This window comes from Oryzias melastigma, linkage group LG17, assembly GCF_002922805.2.
Source record: "Oryzias melastigma strain HK-1 linkage group LG17, ASM292280v2, whole genome shotgun sequence".
NCBI lineage: Eukaryota > Metazoa > Chordata > Actinopteri > Beloniformes > Adrianichthyidae > Oryzias > Oryzias melastigma.
In genome coordinates this window covers 7610187-7623878 of record NC_050528.1, presented here as the reverse complement: position 1 = coordinate 7623878, position 13692 = coordinate 7610187, and the positions used below count along the sequence as shown (strand labels likewise).

The window sequence follows — 13692 nt, the reverse complement described above, 5'->3', positions numbered from 1 at the left end:
GATACTAACAGGTGTGCACCATGTACTAACTTCTGCACACCAGATACTTACTGGTGAGCACCATATACTAACTTCTTGCACCATATACTAACTTCTGCGCAGCAGATACTAACTTGTAAGCACCATATACAAACTTGTGAGCACCAGATACTAACCAGGGAGCACCAGATACTAACCAGTGAGCACCAGATACTAACACCAGTTACCAATTCAGTGCACACCAGTTACTTCTTGGTGCACACCAGTTAACATCTGGCCCTCACCAGCCTTTTTTACTAACTGTTCTTGACTAACTGTTTTTTATTTTTTTACATTTTTAGTGATTTCTTAATTTTTTTCCCGATGTCAATATAGAGGCTCCATATTTTCTGGTGTTTGTAAATCTATAAAAATATTTTTACTTTTTTTTATTTTGCAAAATTCTAATTTTCTATGTTGCAAAAATACAAAAAAACCCAGAATTGCTTAAAGATTTACAAATTTCTTCAGTGAGATTTGGTGAAATTGGTGCAATAATAAAACTTCCTGTGGAATTAAGAGACAGTAGATGAGACATCAATGAGCCAAGCTAAAATTAGAAACATGAAAAAGGAGAAGAGCTCAAAAAAAGCAGGGCTTAAAAAGACACAGCTGAAGGAAGTAGGCTGCTGCATGTCAATCAAAAAGCTGCGAAACAAGGAGCGGAGGAGTCTAAAAGCTGTGATGCATGGAGGTGTTGCAAGAGCAGAAAAAAACAAGGACAAGAATGAAAGGCTTTGTGACACTCTGCCAAGGAAACACCAATGGTACAGGCACATATATGGATGCAAAAGCTCCTCCACTATAAAGCTATTAATGTTACATAGCACAACAGCCACCATAAATTAATCACAGATCCTTTTCTCAGCCAGAACTGTGTTTTTTTTCAGGAACAGGACAGGCTGTTGGAGATTCTGCCAGAGAAAGGAAGTCTTTACAGAGAGGGGGCTTCATGAAGACCATTTGGTGTGTCATCTAGATGTGAGGACGGCCAAGCGGACTAGAGCGCCGCGTTAAAATGGGAATAAAGAAGATGTCAATATTCACTCTGAGTCTGTTCCAAAAAAAGATTTATGTGTCATTCTGCACCACTGAAGTACCCAAAACCATCAATTTACTATTAAATTAAAATATTTGACTTTTGGGATTCTTGTTTCAATCAACTTAAAAGAAGCAAACAAAGCAGAGTTCTTTACAACACCACATTCCCAACGGACATCAACACAAACAACTTGGTTTTTATTACAAAACTCATTCGGATTCCCTGAGCTGGCATGTTTTTCTGTTAACATCTGCAGAGCAGGGGCGGACTTAGCATTAAGAAAAGGTAGTCGATCACCTGGGGCCCCCCAACACTCTGGGGGCCCCAAGCTGAAAACTTAATAAAAGTGTCTAAAATAATCATTTTTTAGTTATTTCATTAAAAAAACACTCCAATTCACTGAAATGATTGATTTATTGAATTAGCTCATTCAACAAATTTAATGTATTTTCCAAGATTTTTTTAAATTTCATTAACATTTAAGTTTTTTAATTAAAACATTTGGATTCTTGACATTAATGCTGTGTAAAAACGGAGCACTAATGAAGTTATTTGCCGCTTCATCCTACAAGGATTTAAAAAGTAAAAAGCAATTAATATAAACGTGTTTTTGTTCACTTGGGAGCCCCAAACTGCTAGGTCCACCACTGCTGTACAGCTTTAGCGTTGTTTTACTGTTTTCTAGACAAGTCCAGTTTTGGTTTTACTGAAATATTAGCAATTCATTCTTAAACCCAAAGAAAATATTCTGGTTTTAGCAGGCAGCACATGACGAGATAAGCAAACAAAAACAAGCTTACTCAGCTGTTTGGGGTGAAACTCACTTGTAGTTTTGTCAAGAGTCAGTGCTGCAGTCTCCAGAGAACTGACAGCACTACATTTCCCAGCAACCCCAGCGCACAGTTCAATCAAGTGTTCAGCTGTCTCCAATCTGACAATCACCCACCTACTTCTTAAGCAGCACACAGAGCCTCACTCAGTGCGAAGTATTGTTTGTGCCGCCCTGCCTGCATTACCGAGCGTTTTCTACCTGGACTTGATCTTCTGTTTCTGACCCTGCTGATTAACTGCCGCCTGCCCTGACCCTCGCCTGGACTCTGACCACTCTAGTCTCTTCTTGGATGATCTCATGCTCTTGATTGATCTCTGCCTGTCTGACCCTGATTTAGTTATTTCTTGTTGTACGCATTTTTAGTCTTGGTCTGATAGTGCCTTATTAACATAATTTTTTCTTGTCATGTTATATTTAAGGTCTTTATTTAATCCTGTCATGTTTAATTTTTTTGTTGTCAAGTCATGATTCAGGTTTTTATTTAAAGCAATGAAAATCATGTTTTTGGTGATTTTAACATGTGACATTTTTCTGGTTATGGAGGACAAATATTGAGAAAATGAATGCTGAGAGTATTTATTTATTTAAATTGTCGGGTAACCAGAGTAGAGGATACATTTTTTTAAAGAGCTTATTTATGGCATGGAAAATACGCTGGGCAACTACAAACTTGTTGCTCTGAGCTCTCAGCAAAGGGGAGTGGAACTGGGGGCGGGATTGGTCTGCAAAAATGATGTTCCCATCTACAACTCAGAGTCATATTTTTTAATGAACTTCTGCCACTCTGCAAAAACTATGTCCTAGAAAATGTCTGTTTTTTAAATTTTGACTAAAAACAGCATGGTTGTAGTTAAAAAAAAACACTGGGAACACTTTCAAAAAAGATCAAAAGATGATCAAAATAGGTCTTCATAGTGTCACTTTTGTCTTTTCCCATTTATGTTAGCTTTTTTGTCTTATAGTTTATTTATAACATTTCGTTCCAGTTGAGAAGCTATGCCTTTTCCTGTATCACCTCAATTTCTTACAGTTCTCAGTCCTTTCATGTATTGTAAGAAGTCCATTTTTAAGAGGATTTAAAGGTCATATTCATGGGTACAACACACTATTTACAATTAAAAAATCAAAGAAAAAGGGGATTTTGGGCAATGTGTGCCAAATTACTTCCCTATTGCTCTTTTCTTGTAAGTTGTTCTGGACAAAAACAATAGAATTTGTGTGTTTTTTACTTTTTCCACAACTCAACCACTTTTTTATCCAGTTTTAATTTTACAGCTAAAATACGTCAAATTTTGATTGTGATCAGGTTTCAAACTTTGCTCTGATAGATAGTGTGAAATCCCAACAGAAAAACCATCTTTTCACCATTTTTATTTTTGTTTTAATGAATGTTTTCATGCATTCTTGATAGCTATTTAATCTAAACTAATGGTTTACCAGAAGACTCACAATTTTCCAACAGTATGAAATCCTGAAAGGGATCGCTCTCTTGCTGTTTCTGTCACAATATTTATAAGTGAAAACAAACACACTGTTAGTAGAGCAACAATAATAGGTTAAAGTAATCAATTAAATTGACAGTAAAATGCATAAACAGGAAATATGAGGCTGCTTTCAGGCAGAAAGGGGATCACTTAGCTGTTGGAAGGAATCATAACACCATAAATTAGATCAAATATGGCTCATACTCCAACATCGTTTGGAGGATTTGTATCATAGCAGACAAACTGAAATATCTTCAAAATCTGCTTCGTCCAGCTCATTTTCTGTATATCTCTGATCCTAAATTTGATTCTATTCTGACTAATCAGAAAAGCTGTTTTACATTACAACACTTTTTTTCGAATATACGTTTGAGTAAGATATTGGGGTAAATGTAGACATAAATAGTGAAAACTTTTTTTTTCATTTAAAACTTGACCCCATATACACAACAATGTAACTTGTAACAGATGAGCTTACTTTCTGCAATGGGTTGTTAAATACTGCATTTGTTGTTGGATTTTTCTTTCTTTACGCCAGTGCAACAGTTAATGCGCCTCAGTGCTAATATAACAACTGCAGATTCAAATGTGTTAACGTGTCATTCTCACCATCTTCCTCTGATTCTCTCCCACTTATCTGCTTTGCAATAAAAGCACAGACAGTCTTCGTGACAGCAATCTTCCTCTTATTTCACCTCTCAAGAACACAGAGAACACGTGACATCCGCGTGTTGACATACAGTTGGTAATCTTCCCGTCGGCCTGTTGAATCTCATTTATTTGACTTAATTTTAGCCCACCCAAGGATTGTTTGAAGCCCACAAATTTGTTTTAAAGTCAGCAGGTACTGGGCCTTTAATCGTCAGTTTTGCCCCGATAGCCAAAAGGATTTTTTTTAGAGAATCCAAAAACAAAAGAAAAAAATAACAGATACAACAGAATATAACAGAAGATAACAACAGAAGGAGAAAAATAAATAGGAACAAAATCCTCGTAAAATTTCAAGCACATTCCATTCGGTAAAGTCTACACCCACAATGGAAGTTTTGTTGACCTTTGACACCGGGAAGAGGCCACCATCTTGAATTTTTAACAGAATCAACTGTAGTACCTTTAGCACAAATTTTGATCTCTGAACTCTATTGCTCACTGACATATAATGACATTTTAATAATCCTTAGCTCAAGCTGAACAAATTGATATGACACGTGACATCAATGTATAAGAAATGTGGGCGTGGTTAACAAAAAACATCTGTTGCTAAGGAAATCCCCAAATTTACTTCTGCAGATTCTTCTAAAAATGACATAGACTTGTTCGCCACCCCCAGGCGACCAAAAAATAAAATGGTTGCTATGTAGATAAAACCAACAGAAACACTGTCATTTTGAAAAAAAAAAAGGTTTTGTATTATTACGATTTTGTGGAGGGTGGTAGGGGCAGAAAGGCGGAGTGATGGGGGTGTAACAGCCTCTTAGCAACGAGGGCGGGTCAAAAAAGAGAAAGCGGGGGTGGGGAGCACCTGCAGTCCATAACATGACATAATTGTCAGGTAGAATCACATAAAACAGGGGTTACCTGCCTATAAGAGTGATGTAAAGCTGACAGTCTCACACAGGTAAGAGCTGGTGTGAGTCAGTAATAAACTTACATTCTCCTGCAGCCCTAAAGCCCTAAAGAAAAGATAACGTGAAGCCTTTGGTAATCCACTAACAGCCTGCTTCTCATTTATCCATGCTACAGTAATCTGAAAGCACACATAGAAGGACTAGTTTATGTTTGAGTCCACACTCTCATCTCCAAAGGGTTGACCTAACGAATTAATGTAAGGAGAGGATTGAAAACGATCACCTGAGATAAAAGCCGGAATGCCCAATCGTTGTCCAGATTCCATTTATAGTCTAACACAGAGTCAATTTTAGAACCGACGGAGCATTTTAAAAAGGAAGAGAGACAGAGTGAGAAAGGCTGCCGAAAAGGCCTGGTTCACATTTATTCTTGTTAAAAAATTTAACGAGAGAAAAAGCGAGGAGTCTCGGTCTGCGAAATCAACAGCACTTTTGGAGAACACTGTGTTCCTGGCCCTCTTCCCATGCAGCCTGACAAGTCCAAAGAGTGGACAGGTGGTGTGGGGATGGTGCTGGAATGGTATAATGAGATGATGCCCAGTGGCCATGTGGCACCGCTCGCTCTTCGGATGGGGCGAAAGGGAGCCCACAGTGACCGCAGCCATGAATCACTGGCGTTGCCCCTACCTGCCAAAGTGAATCCGAGCGAGTGGGCTTCGGGTCAGGGCAAGAGGGGAGCATCTGATGACTGGTTTCATAGCTGGGGACGACCTTTTCAATTAAGATTAGGCTCCAACATAAGGCCTATAATATAAGACAAATGCTGACGATAATGTTTAAAGATAAATATCAGCTGCAGGGGAAAAACAAGCCAATACGTGGTATTATTCTTCATTACTTAGTACTAAATTTGAGCCTGTAAACAAATAAGATAAAAATAGAAGCTTCCGACAGGGTTAAGTGAAACCTTCTGTAGAAGCAAAAAAGGTTAGTAGTAATCCTGTTGTGGATTTGTGGATTTGACAGGGGCGTGTGCCTACTGTAAGTAATGCAAGCCAGATTACACGTGGTTGGGGATGTGGTCCGAACAATCATATGTAAGTCAAATTCATTTAAGAAAAACATACTTCTTAGGTCAAAAGGTTGTGTCTTTCCTTTCACCTTAATTATAATAACAGCCTTAAAGAAATATCAGGTGTTCTATCAGGGCTCAAGAGTCTCTTGTCAATGCTAATATATTCCTGCTAGTTGGGTTTAAAAAAAAAAAAATTTGCAACGTCTGCACCCCTAAATGTCCTGAAAAACCAAGCACCGCTTCACGGCACATTTATTGATCGAGTTAAAGCTTTTTCAAGTGGATCAGGAATTTAAAGCCACAGTGGAGGAGTGTCTGAACATACCTGGAAGGTTTAAAAGTGACCCACCATGCATGGAGTAGATGTTCTGGCCTCTAGTCACTTTAGTATGACGAGAATCAAGGTGTGTCTAATTATAACTGTTCAAGCAACTCCTGTAAATCTGTCAATAACAAGGAAAGATACATGTTTTATTCATGGAAACTGGTAATAAGATCCTTTCTGTTTATTCTAAAGAAAAACCTTTTCTGATGTAATCAGGCCACACCAATGAAATTTGTGTTTTGAACATGTTCTTTTGGCATTTTTCTCATGATAAAAGACATATATGAAGAAATGTTAGATTAAAATTGATTTCTTGATTCAAATCATTGTAACCCTAGAACACTTTCGCTATAAAAAGTCACTTTTGCTGGTTAATTTTTACCCGATATAAAATACTAAAAAAAAAAAAATTCTAGATCAAGATATGACAACACATGATAAGTTAGAGCCGTTTTCTTTTATTTTAAACTGTACTTATGCAACAAAGTGAAGGAAAAAGTACAGGAAGATCCTAAGAACAAAAATGACTAAAAAAGATAAAAATCCTAAAAAAATAAATAATGATACTGTACACTTGGTCTTTGGTCCATTCATTCCTGGGACATGTAAGACTTTACCCAGCGATCCATGACACTCAAAATATTCAAAAAAATAAAAATAATCAAAATACTTTTGCTCGGGTGAAAATCACCCGGCGATAGTGCTTTAGAGTTAATACAGGAGCCGACTAAAAAAATCAGAAGAAAAAAGTTCGCAAACGCGATGTAGGACCTAAACGACAAGCCTCAACTCCCTGCCCTGCTCCATTCTGATGAATCCACTTGCAGGCAAATAGATCCATGTACGTCTTTGTTTTTTGTTCTTTTGGGCTGATTTGGCATCTGGATCAAAACTGTACGGGTGGAGAGCTCCAATATTTTTTGAATTTTTTGTTGCTACATAAATGTTAGGTGGGGCCGCTAGCTAGCAGGAGAGAGTGTAAACAGATGAATGATGGGAAATGAAGGCGGTCCAAAACTCAGAGGCGAATTTCTGAAACTATGTCCAAGAAAATTACAGTTTTTTTTATTTATTAAAACTGCACCATCATGATTAAAAGAGTAAGTTTTTAAGACTACACTCACATATCTTAAAATGTCACCGCGCCGCAACCTACATGCAAGTGTTTCAGCTAATTCAGCAGGTGGCTGTGCGGCAGCAGTTGGAATCAGGAGGTAGCAGCCACATTTTTACACGCCGCTTGGCTGCCATTTAGGTTTTAAGAAAAGGTTATAATTTTACAGCAACCGGACAGTTTTTCTCTAAAAGTTGACATTGGTCAGTGACTGCCCCGGCACATTTCAAGGTCACCTGGTGGCAGTCGAAGTGAGATTTCAGCACGAAATCAGCCGTTCATACCGGACACTATCTGGCCAGTAGTGGTCTATAAAAAGTGGGCAATTCTGTAACCCTGGCGGCCGCCTGGCTGCCTCTCATGACCACACCAACAGTTGTTAAAAATATCAGCATTGAATCTTGAAGATTCTGCCGATGTCTCTCCATCGTACGGTGACTTTTTTATTTGTGACTGTGGACTAAAATAGCCCAAAAGATGATAGTGGGGCTTTGATTCTTGTTTTGAGACCACAACATGTAATACCAGGGTTTTTATACAGTAAGTCTGCATGTTTGTGACACATTTCAACACATTTTGAAAATCTTAAAACACGCACATCAGAATGTCTGACTTCTTGGACTGAAGATTTGGGACACATTTCTCCAGTCATTTTTTATCAAAGTTCACCAAAACACACTTGAAAAAACAAACTCTGCTTCACAAGAAATGAATAAGAATCCCTCATCGCTCCACCTGACTGAAGATGTTGAGGCTTTTAAGAAACAGCTGCTTTTTCGTTTATTGTTTTAATCTCTTTTATTTTCTCTCATTGTTTTACTCTGTAAAGCACTTTGTGATTTTACCTGTGAAAAGTGCTAAATAAATAAAATGTACTTACTTTTACCATAAAATGTCTGTAAGAGCCAAAAAATTCTAGTAAATTATTGGTTAATTTTAAATTTGCTACACTTAAATCTATTTTAAGTTGACCAAATTGCAGTAATTTTCAGTGTTTTTGGTTGTAAATGTTCACCAGTTTAACAATGTTTTTGTGTTTGAACAATACAAAAATGTAAATTCTGAATATTTTTGTGCAGAACAACAATAAAAAAAATCCAAAAACGTGACTAAATCAATTAAAAAATGTTGTTTTTGTCACACTGCTGCTGAAATTGCCACATTAGAAAGCAAATAGATTAACTACAGCAGCAAAACTCACAGCGGAAGCTGAGCGGCTTTCGGCCCTGAAGTCATGCGGAGAGAAATATTGACAGATGGGAGAGCTGAAATCTTTTTCACAAGCATACCAAGAGCAACTGGGGATGAGTACAACTCTGCAATCGCTTCGCCCGGTTCATTCACACAACAAGAGAGGAGGTTTAGCTGTGGGTAAATCTGGCTCAGATTAAAGAGGTCTGTCAACTCTTCCTCAAATGAAGCGCTAGATAATCATATTAAGCATCATATGGGCTTCCAATATTCACCGACGTTATTCTGAAACGACAAGCCAGCAATGCAACACACACGGACGCGTGCATTCCTCTTGTGTCAGAGCAGTGCAACGAGAGGCGCTTTGAATGCTAACAGTGGCTGTAATTGAGGGATATGCAGAGAAACAGACTCACCGTGGCGAGCTCATCAAACTTTCCAAAAAGCTCATTTAAAAGCTTAACGAGTTCCTGCGCCGTGCACTGAGAGGCCAGGCTGGTGAAACCGACGATGTCTGCAAACAAGATGCTGGAAGAGAGAAGACATTCGGGTCAGATTCCTCATGGGGAGAGCATTGTTAGAAGAAAACCAATCATTGAGTTTCTTATCTGATTAGCTGGAGCGTTTCTGTCACAATAATATTTTGTTAATTGCAACATCATTTCAGACAAAATGCGAAACTTAATGAAGCTCAAAGTCTCACTTCAATCAGTTTTAATCTATTGTAATTAATTATAATGATGCTATTTTTAACCAAAATGAAAAAGACTGTGTTGTTAGGACATATTTTCTGCAGAGCGGCAGTAGTTTGTTAGAAGTTAGAAATTAATTGTGGGTGAAACTGTTGGCACACAGTAAGCCTATCCCCAGTTCCCATCATCCCGCTAGCTTAAAGTGCATGCACACCCCGCCCCTCTTTCAACGTGTGACGAATTCGCTGGTCGTCGCCTGTCAAAAAATGTGTTCTTGAGTTTGACGCCGTGGCTGCAAGTGGGATGAGCTACCAGCTAATGTAGTTATTTATTTATTCTTTACAAAAACATCAGTTATCATGTCTCCATGTTTGGGTTTATATGATTATTATTAAAAGACTTTCCCAGTCCATCGGGTTTGGTCTGTATGACAGCCGCTTCCATGGTGCTTCTGTGTCTCTGTGGCTGAGCTTATTAACTCTCATCTCGTATTAACTTGAGGGAGAAAAATGAAATTAGGAGATCTTTTTCTTTTTTTTTTAATGTCTCGATGAGACCAAAACCCAGCAGCCTCCGCATCCCGCAGCGACTCTGTCTCCCAGCATATCGAGCGAGTGAGCTCCGCCGGCGATCTGTCCAGAGTGTATCCCGCCTTCGCCCCAAAGTAGCCGGATGATCTGCAACCTGCGGCTTCGGCAGCTTAAGGAAAAAGACGCTCACTTTGGACTAATATTCTACACACTGGTCGAGTCACTGAAATTGTCACGTTCCCAAAGCTGAGTTCCTGATTAGCAGATGTGACACGGCGACCTGTCAAACACGCCAGATTCATGGCTCGTCGCTCAAATCCAGCTGCTGCCAGACCTTAATGGTGGGCCCATCGCTCAAATCGCACCGCAGAACTTCAGATTCCCTCAAGTCGTGTCTTTTCCATTGACTTATCATTGAAACTGGCCACCAACGGCGTGCGAATCCCGTTCTGTGTGAATTCATATTTAGGCCCTCCTACAACTCCAACCCTACATTATAGATCCAACAAGTAAACATTGTTCTGCTTCTCCTGGAGGCGTTTCAGTTTGGCCACTAGGTGGAGCTAACGCTATAGCAGTACATTTTTTTCAAGAAGAATAAGCAAAGAACTGTGTGTTAGACCACAAATGGTTACTTGAAAGAATATGTGCTTAAAATCCCATTCTACATTAGCATCAAGCTAGGGGACTTTAGCATTATGGGTTAGATCGATCGCTACTTTTATGGATCGATTATGGATCTATTAAGCTTAGATCGATTCAAATCCATTTTATCAACCCAGCCTTACTTTTTACAACAATTTGAATACTTAGAAATACAATTTCAAGCTTAATTTTCTGAGAAAAATCCGACAAGAACATTTTAAAATCACCAAAAACACCATTTTCATTGGAGTGAGTCTTTTAAAAATGACTAAAAAAAAAAAAAACAGTGTAAGAGAAGGAGATAAAAAGGCTGCTCCATTCTCTGACTGACTTGAGGCACAGTCAAGAAGAGCAACTCAAAATAGCAGCAGGAGTATTCTCATGGGCTTCAGAGACATGTCCTGTTAGGAACTGCAGAGGAGCCATTCTGAGACATAATGCAACCATCAAGGAGCTGTCACGATCTCCAGGTGAACGAGTGTTCCCTCATGACAGGCTACACGTATGACTGACAGGGCCTGAACTGATACTAAAAAGCCCCTGCTCCTTAAGAAAACCAGCACATGCGCATCCTCCGTCTTTGGGGTTTTATCAAAGCTGAAATGATGAAAAACAAGCACTGCTGATCTTATCAGTGAATGACGTCAACTATTGTTCTTTGACTGATGTGTATGCTGATGGATGCTGAAAACTGGTCCTCTGCACTCTTTTAGGAAGCTGTTTACCAGCTTGGGCAATAATAAAAACATGCGGCGCTTTATCGGCTCCATCTTTGATATGAGCTCGCCAGCATCTCTCAGGTTCTGCCTTGACTCGGCTTTTTTGTTTAAGAGCGATATGAATCAGGAATACTGGATGAAGGCTGAAGCGACCACTTTTGACAAATTTTCAGTTGAGAATTCTCAAAAAACAGAGAAAATTTGGGTACTTCAACGCTAAAATGTACATATCATATATATATATTTATGTATAGTTTGTATGTGCAACTATGTACTACAGTGGGTCATAAAAGTATTTAGTCAGCCACAAATTGTTCAAGTTTTCCCACTAAAAAAGACGAGAGAGGCCTGTAATTTTCATCATAGATATACTTCAACTATGAGAGACAAAACAAATAAATCCAGAAAATCACATTGTCGGACTTTTAAAGAATTTGTTTGTAAATTATAGTGGAAATCAGTATCAAAAGTTCATCTCAATACTTTGTTTTACACCCTTTGTTGGTAATGACAGCAGTCAAATATTTACTGAAAGTCTTCACAAGGTTTTCACAAACTGTTGCTGATATTTTGGTCCATTCCTCCATGTAGATCTCCTCTAGAGCAGTGATGTTTTGACGTTTTGAAGTATTGAGATTAGCTTTTATTACTGACCAAATACTTGTTTTCCATCATAATCTTTAAATAGATTCTTTAAACGAATCAATGTGATTTTTCTAGATTTAGTTTTTCTAATTTTATTGGTAATAGTTGATGGAAATCACAGATCTTGCACAATTGGTGGCCTCTCAAATAAAAAAAAAACATGTTTTGGTGGCATTTTTCTGATGAATACTGAAAAAATAAACTCAAAATTTCTGGATATTTGTGTATTCAAATCGTTGTGAATCAGGAGCAGACAAAAAATTTCAAAAAGGGCGGGCCACAAGCTCTCTGCTTTGCTCCGCCCACCCATGCTCAGATGTGTATGAGGAGTAAAGATATGATGGAGAACACCAGGTTGTATTTCTAAGAACAGATAAATAGAAGTTAGCTTTAGCTTAATTTTTTTTACACAAAAATTTAGCATTAAGAGAGGAGTATTGAAGGGGAAGAGGGGCGGGGTTGCTCCGCACCAGTGGTCCCGCCCACAACTCAGAGCCAATGCTGAAATGATGTCCCAGAAATTGATTTTGATTTTAGCTAAAAACAGCAAAATCATCATTAAAAGACATTTAAAATACATAAAAAGATGATTGGAGGGGATTTTTAAATAAAAAAATGTGCTTTATTTTCCAAATATGAAGCTCCAAGGTTGATTTTACATCAAACTAGAAACAGATTTACTCTATTTATGCACAGAAACCCATTTTATGTAACAATTTCTATCCATTAACACAAAAAAACTCCACTTTTAGAGTTTGTAGACAAAAAAGTTTCACTTCTGAGACATTTATCATGTTCTCCAGTGGTAGATAAGTTACTCTTGTTGCAAATGTTTTTATATTTCAGCCTCGCATTCAGACTGCAAAGAAACTTTTCTCACGAAAGATTAACACGAATGCTTGTAGCCGTGGACGGTGTGAAGGGGATTAGTCATCGCACTGTCCCGGACAAGTCGCACGTGTCCAGGTCTTGTTCTGATGGCGGACTGCTGCTATCATGCGAGTTTTCACAGAGTGACAGAGTGCTGGATCTCTAAGAGAGAGCTGCTAAATGTCACTTTGTTCTCTCGCAGATGTCACCGTCGTGAGGAGCGGTTATTCCGTTTGTGTTAAATATTTCAACTGTCTGCCATCTGTGGGATGACGGTGATTTAGAAACTTTGTAACCACGTTTCGGTAAACACCACAACCTGTACTCCCTGAAACTCTTAGAAGACATTAGAGAGAAGAAATCTGGGAAATTATATTCGGCCCTCCAGATCATTTATTGTTGTCTTGCGCTTATTTCTAACTTGTATAATTTTGACAAAATAGATTTTTATGCAGGGTTAATATTGACGGTTAAGTTTAAGGAATTTTAAGTTTAAGGTCTAAATTTATTTATTCTGGAATAATATTCCTGCTTTTTTATTATTCATAATTATCTTAAAAAGTTAAGGTTTTAACGTTTTAAAAGACTTTTGAAATATTTTGGCATCTACTAAGATTTTTTTAGGCTATTTTGGAGTTTAGCTAATATTTCAGGTACATGCTAGCTGTTTTGACAAACCTAAGTTTTTGTTTGTTTTTAGGCTGTTTTAGCTCATTTAGGCTTTTTTTCAGATTTCTTTTGTCCATTTTGGAGTTGAGCTAATATTTTTGCTCCATGCTAGCTGTTTTGACTAACCCAAAGTTTTTTTTTCGTTTATTTTGTTTTTTAGCCTGTTTTAGCTAATTTCAGCTTCTTTCAGGTTTTTTTTTGTCAATTTTGGAGATTAGCTAATATTTCAGCTCCATGCTAGCTGTTTTGATTACCTATATTCTTTTTTTGTTT

At 38.0% G+C, this 13692-nt stretch overlaps 1 protein-coding gene across 3 annotated transcripts in view; it reads right to left on the bottom strand.

Annotated features, from left to right (window-relative positions):
* The window catches only part of adcy1a (adenylate cyclase 1a), a 49115-nt gene that overhangs the window by 23673 nt on the left and 11750 nt on the right, over window positions 1-13692 (bottom strand). For all 3 annotated transcript variants that reach the window (XM_024273811.2, XM_024273812.2, XM_036216334.1), the window contains exon 4: window positions 9066-9177. In XM_024273811.2, the coding sequence (XP_024129579.1) occupies window positions 9066-9177 (112 nt within the window). The remainder of the gene's footprint in view (window positions 1-9065; window positions 9178-13692) is intronic.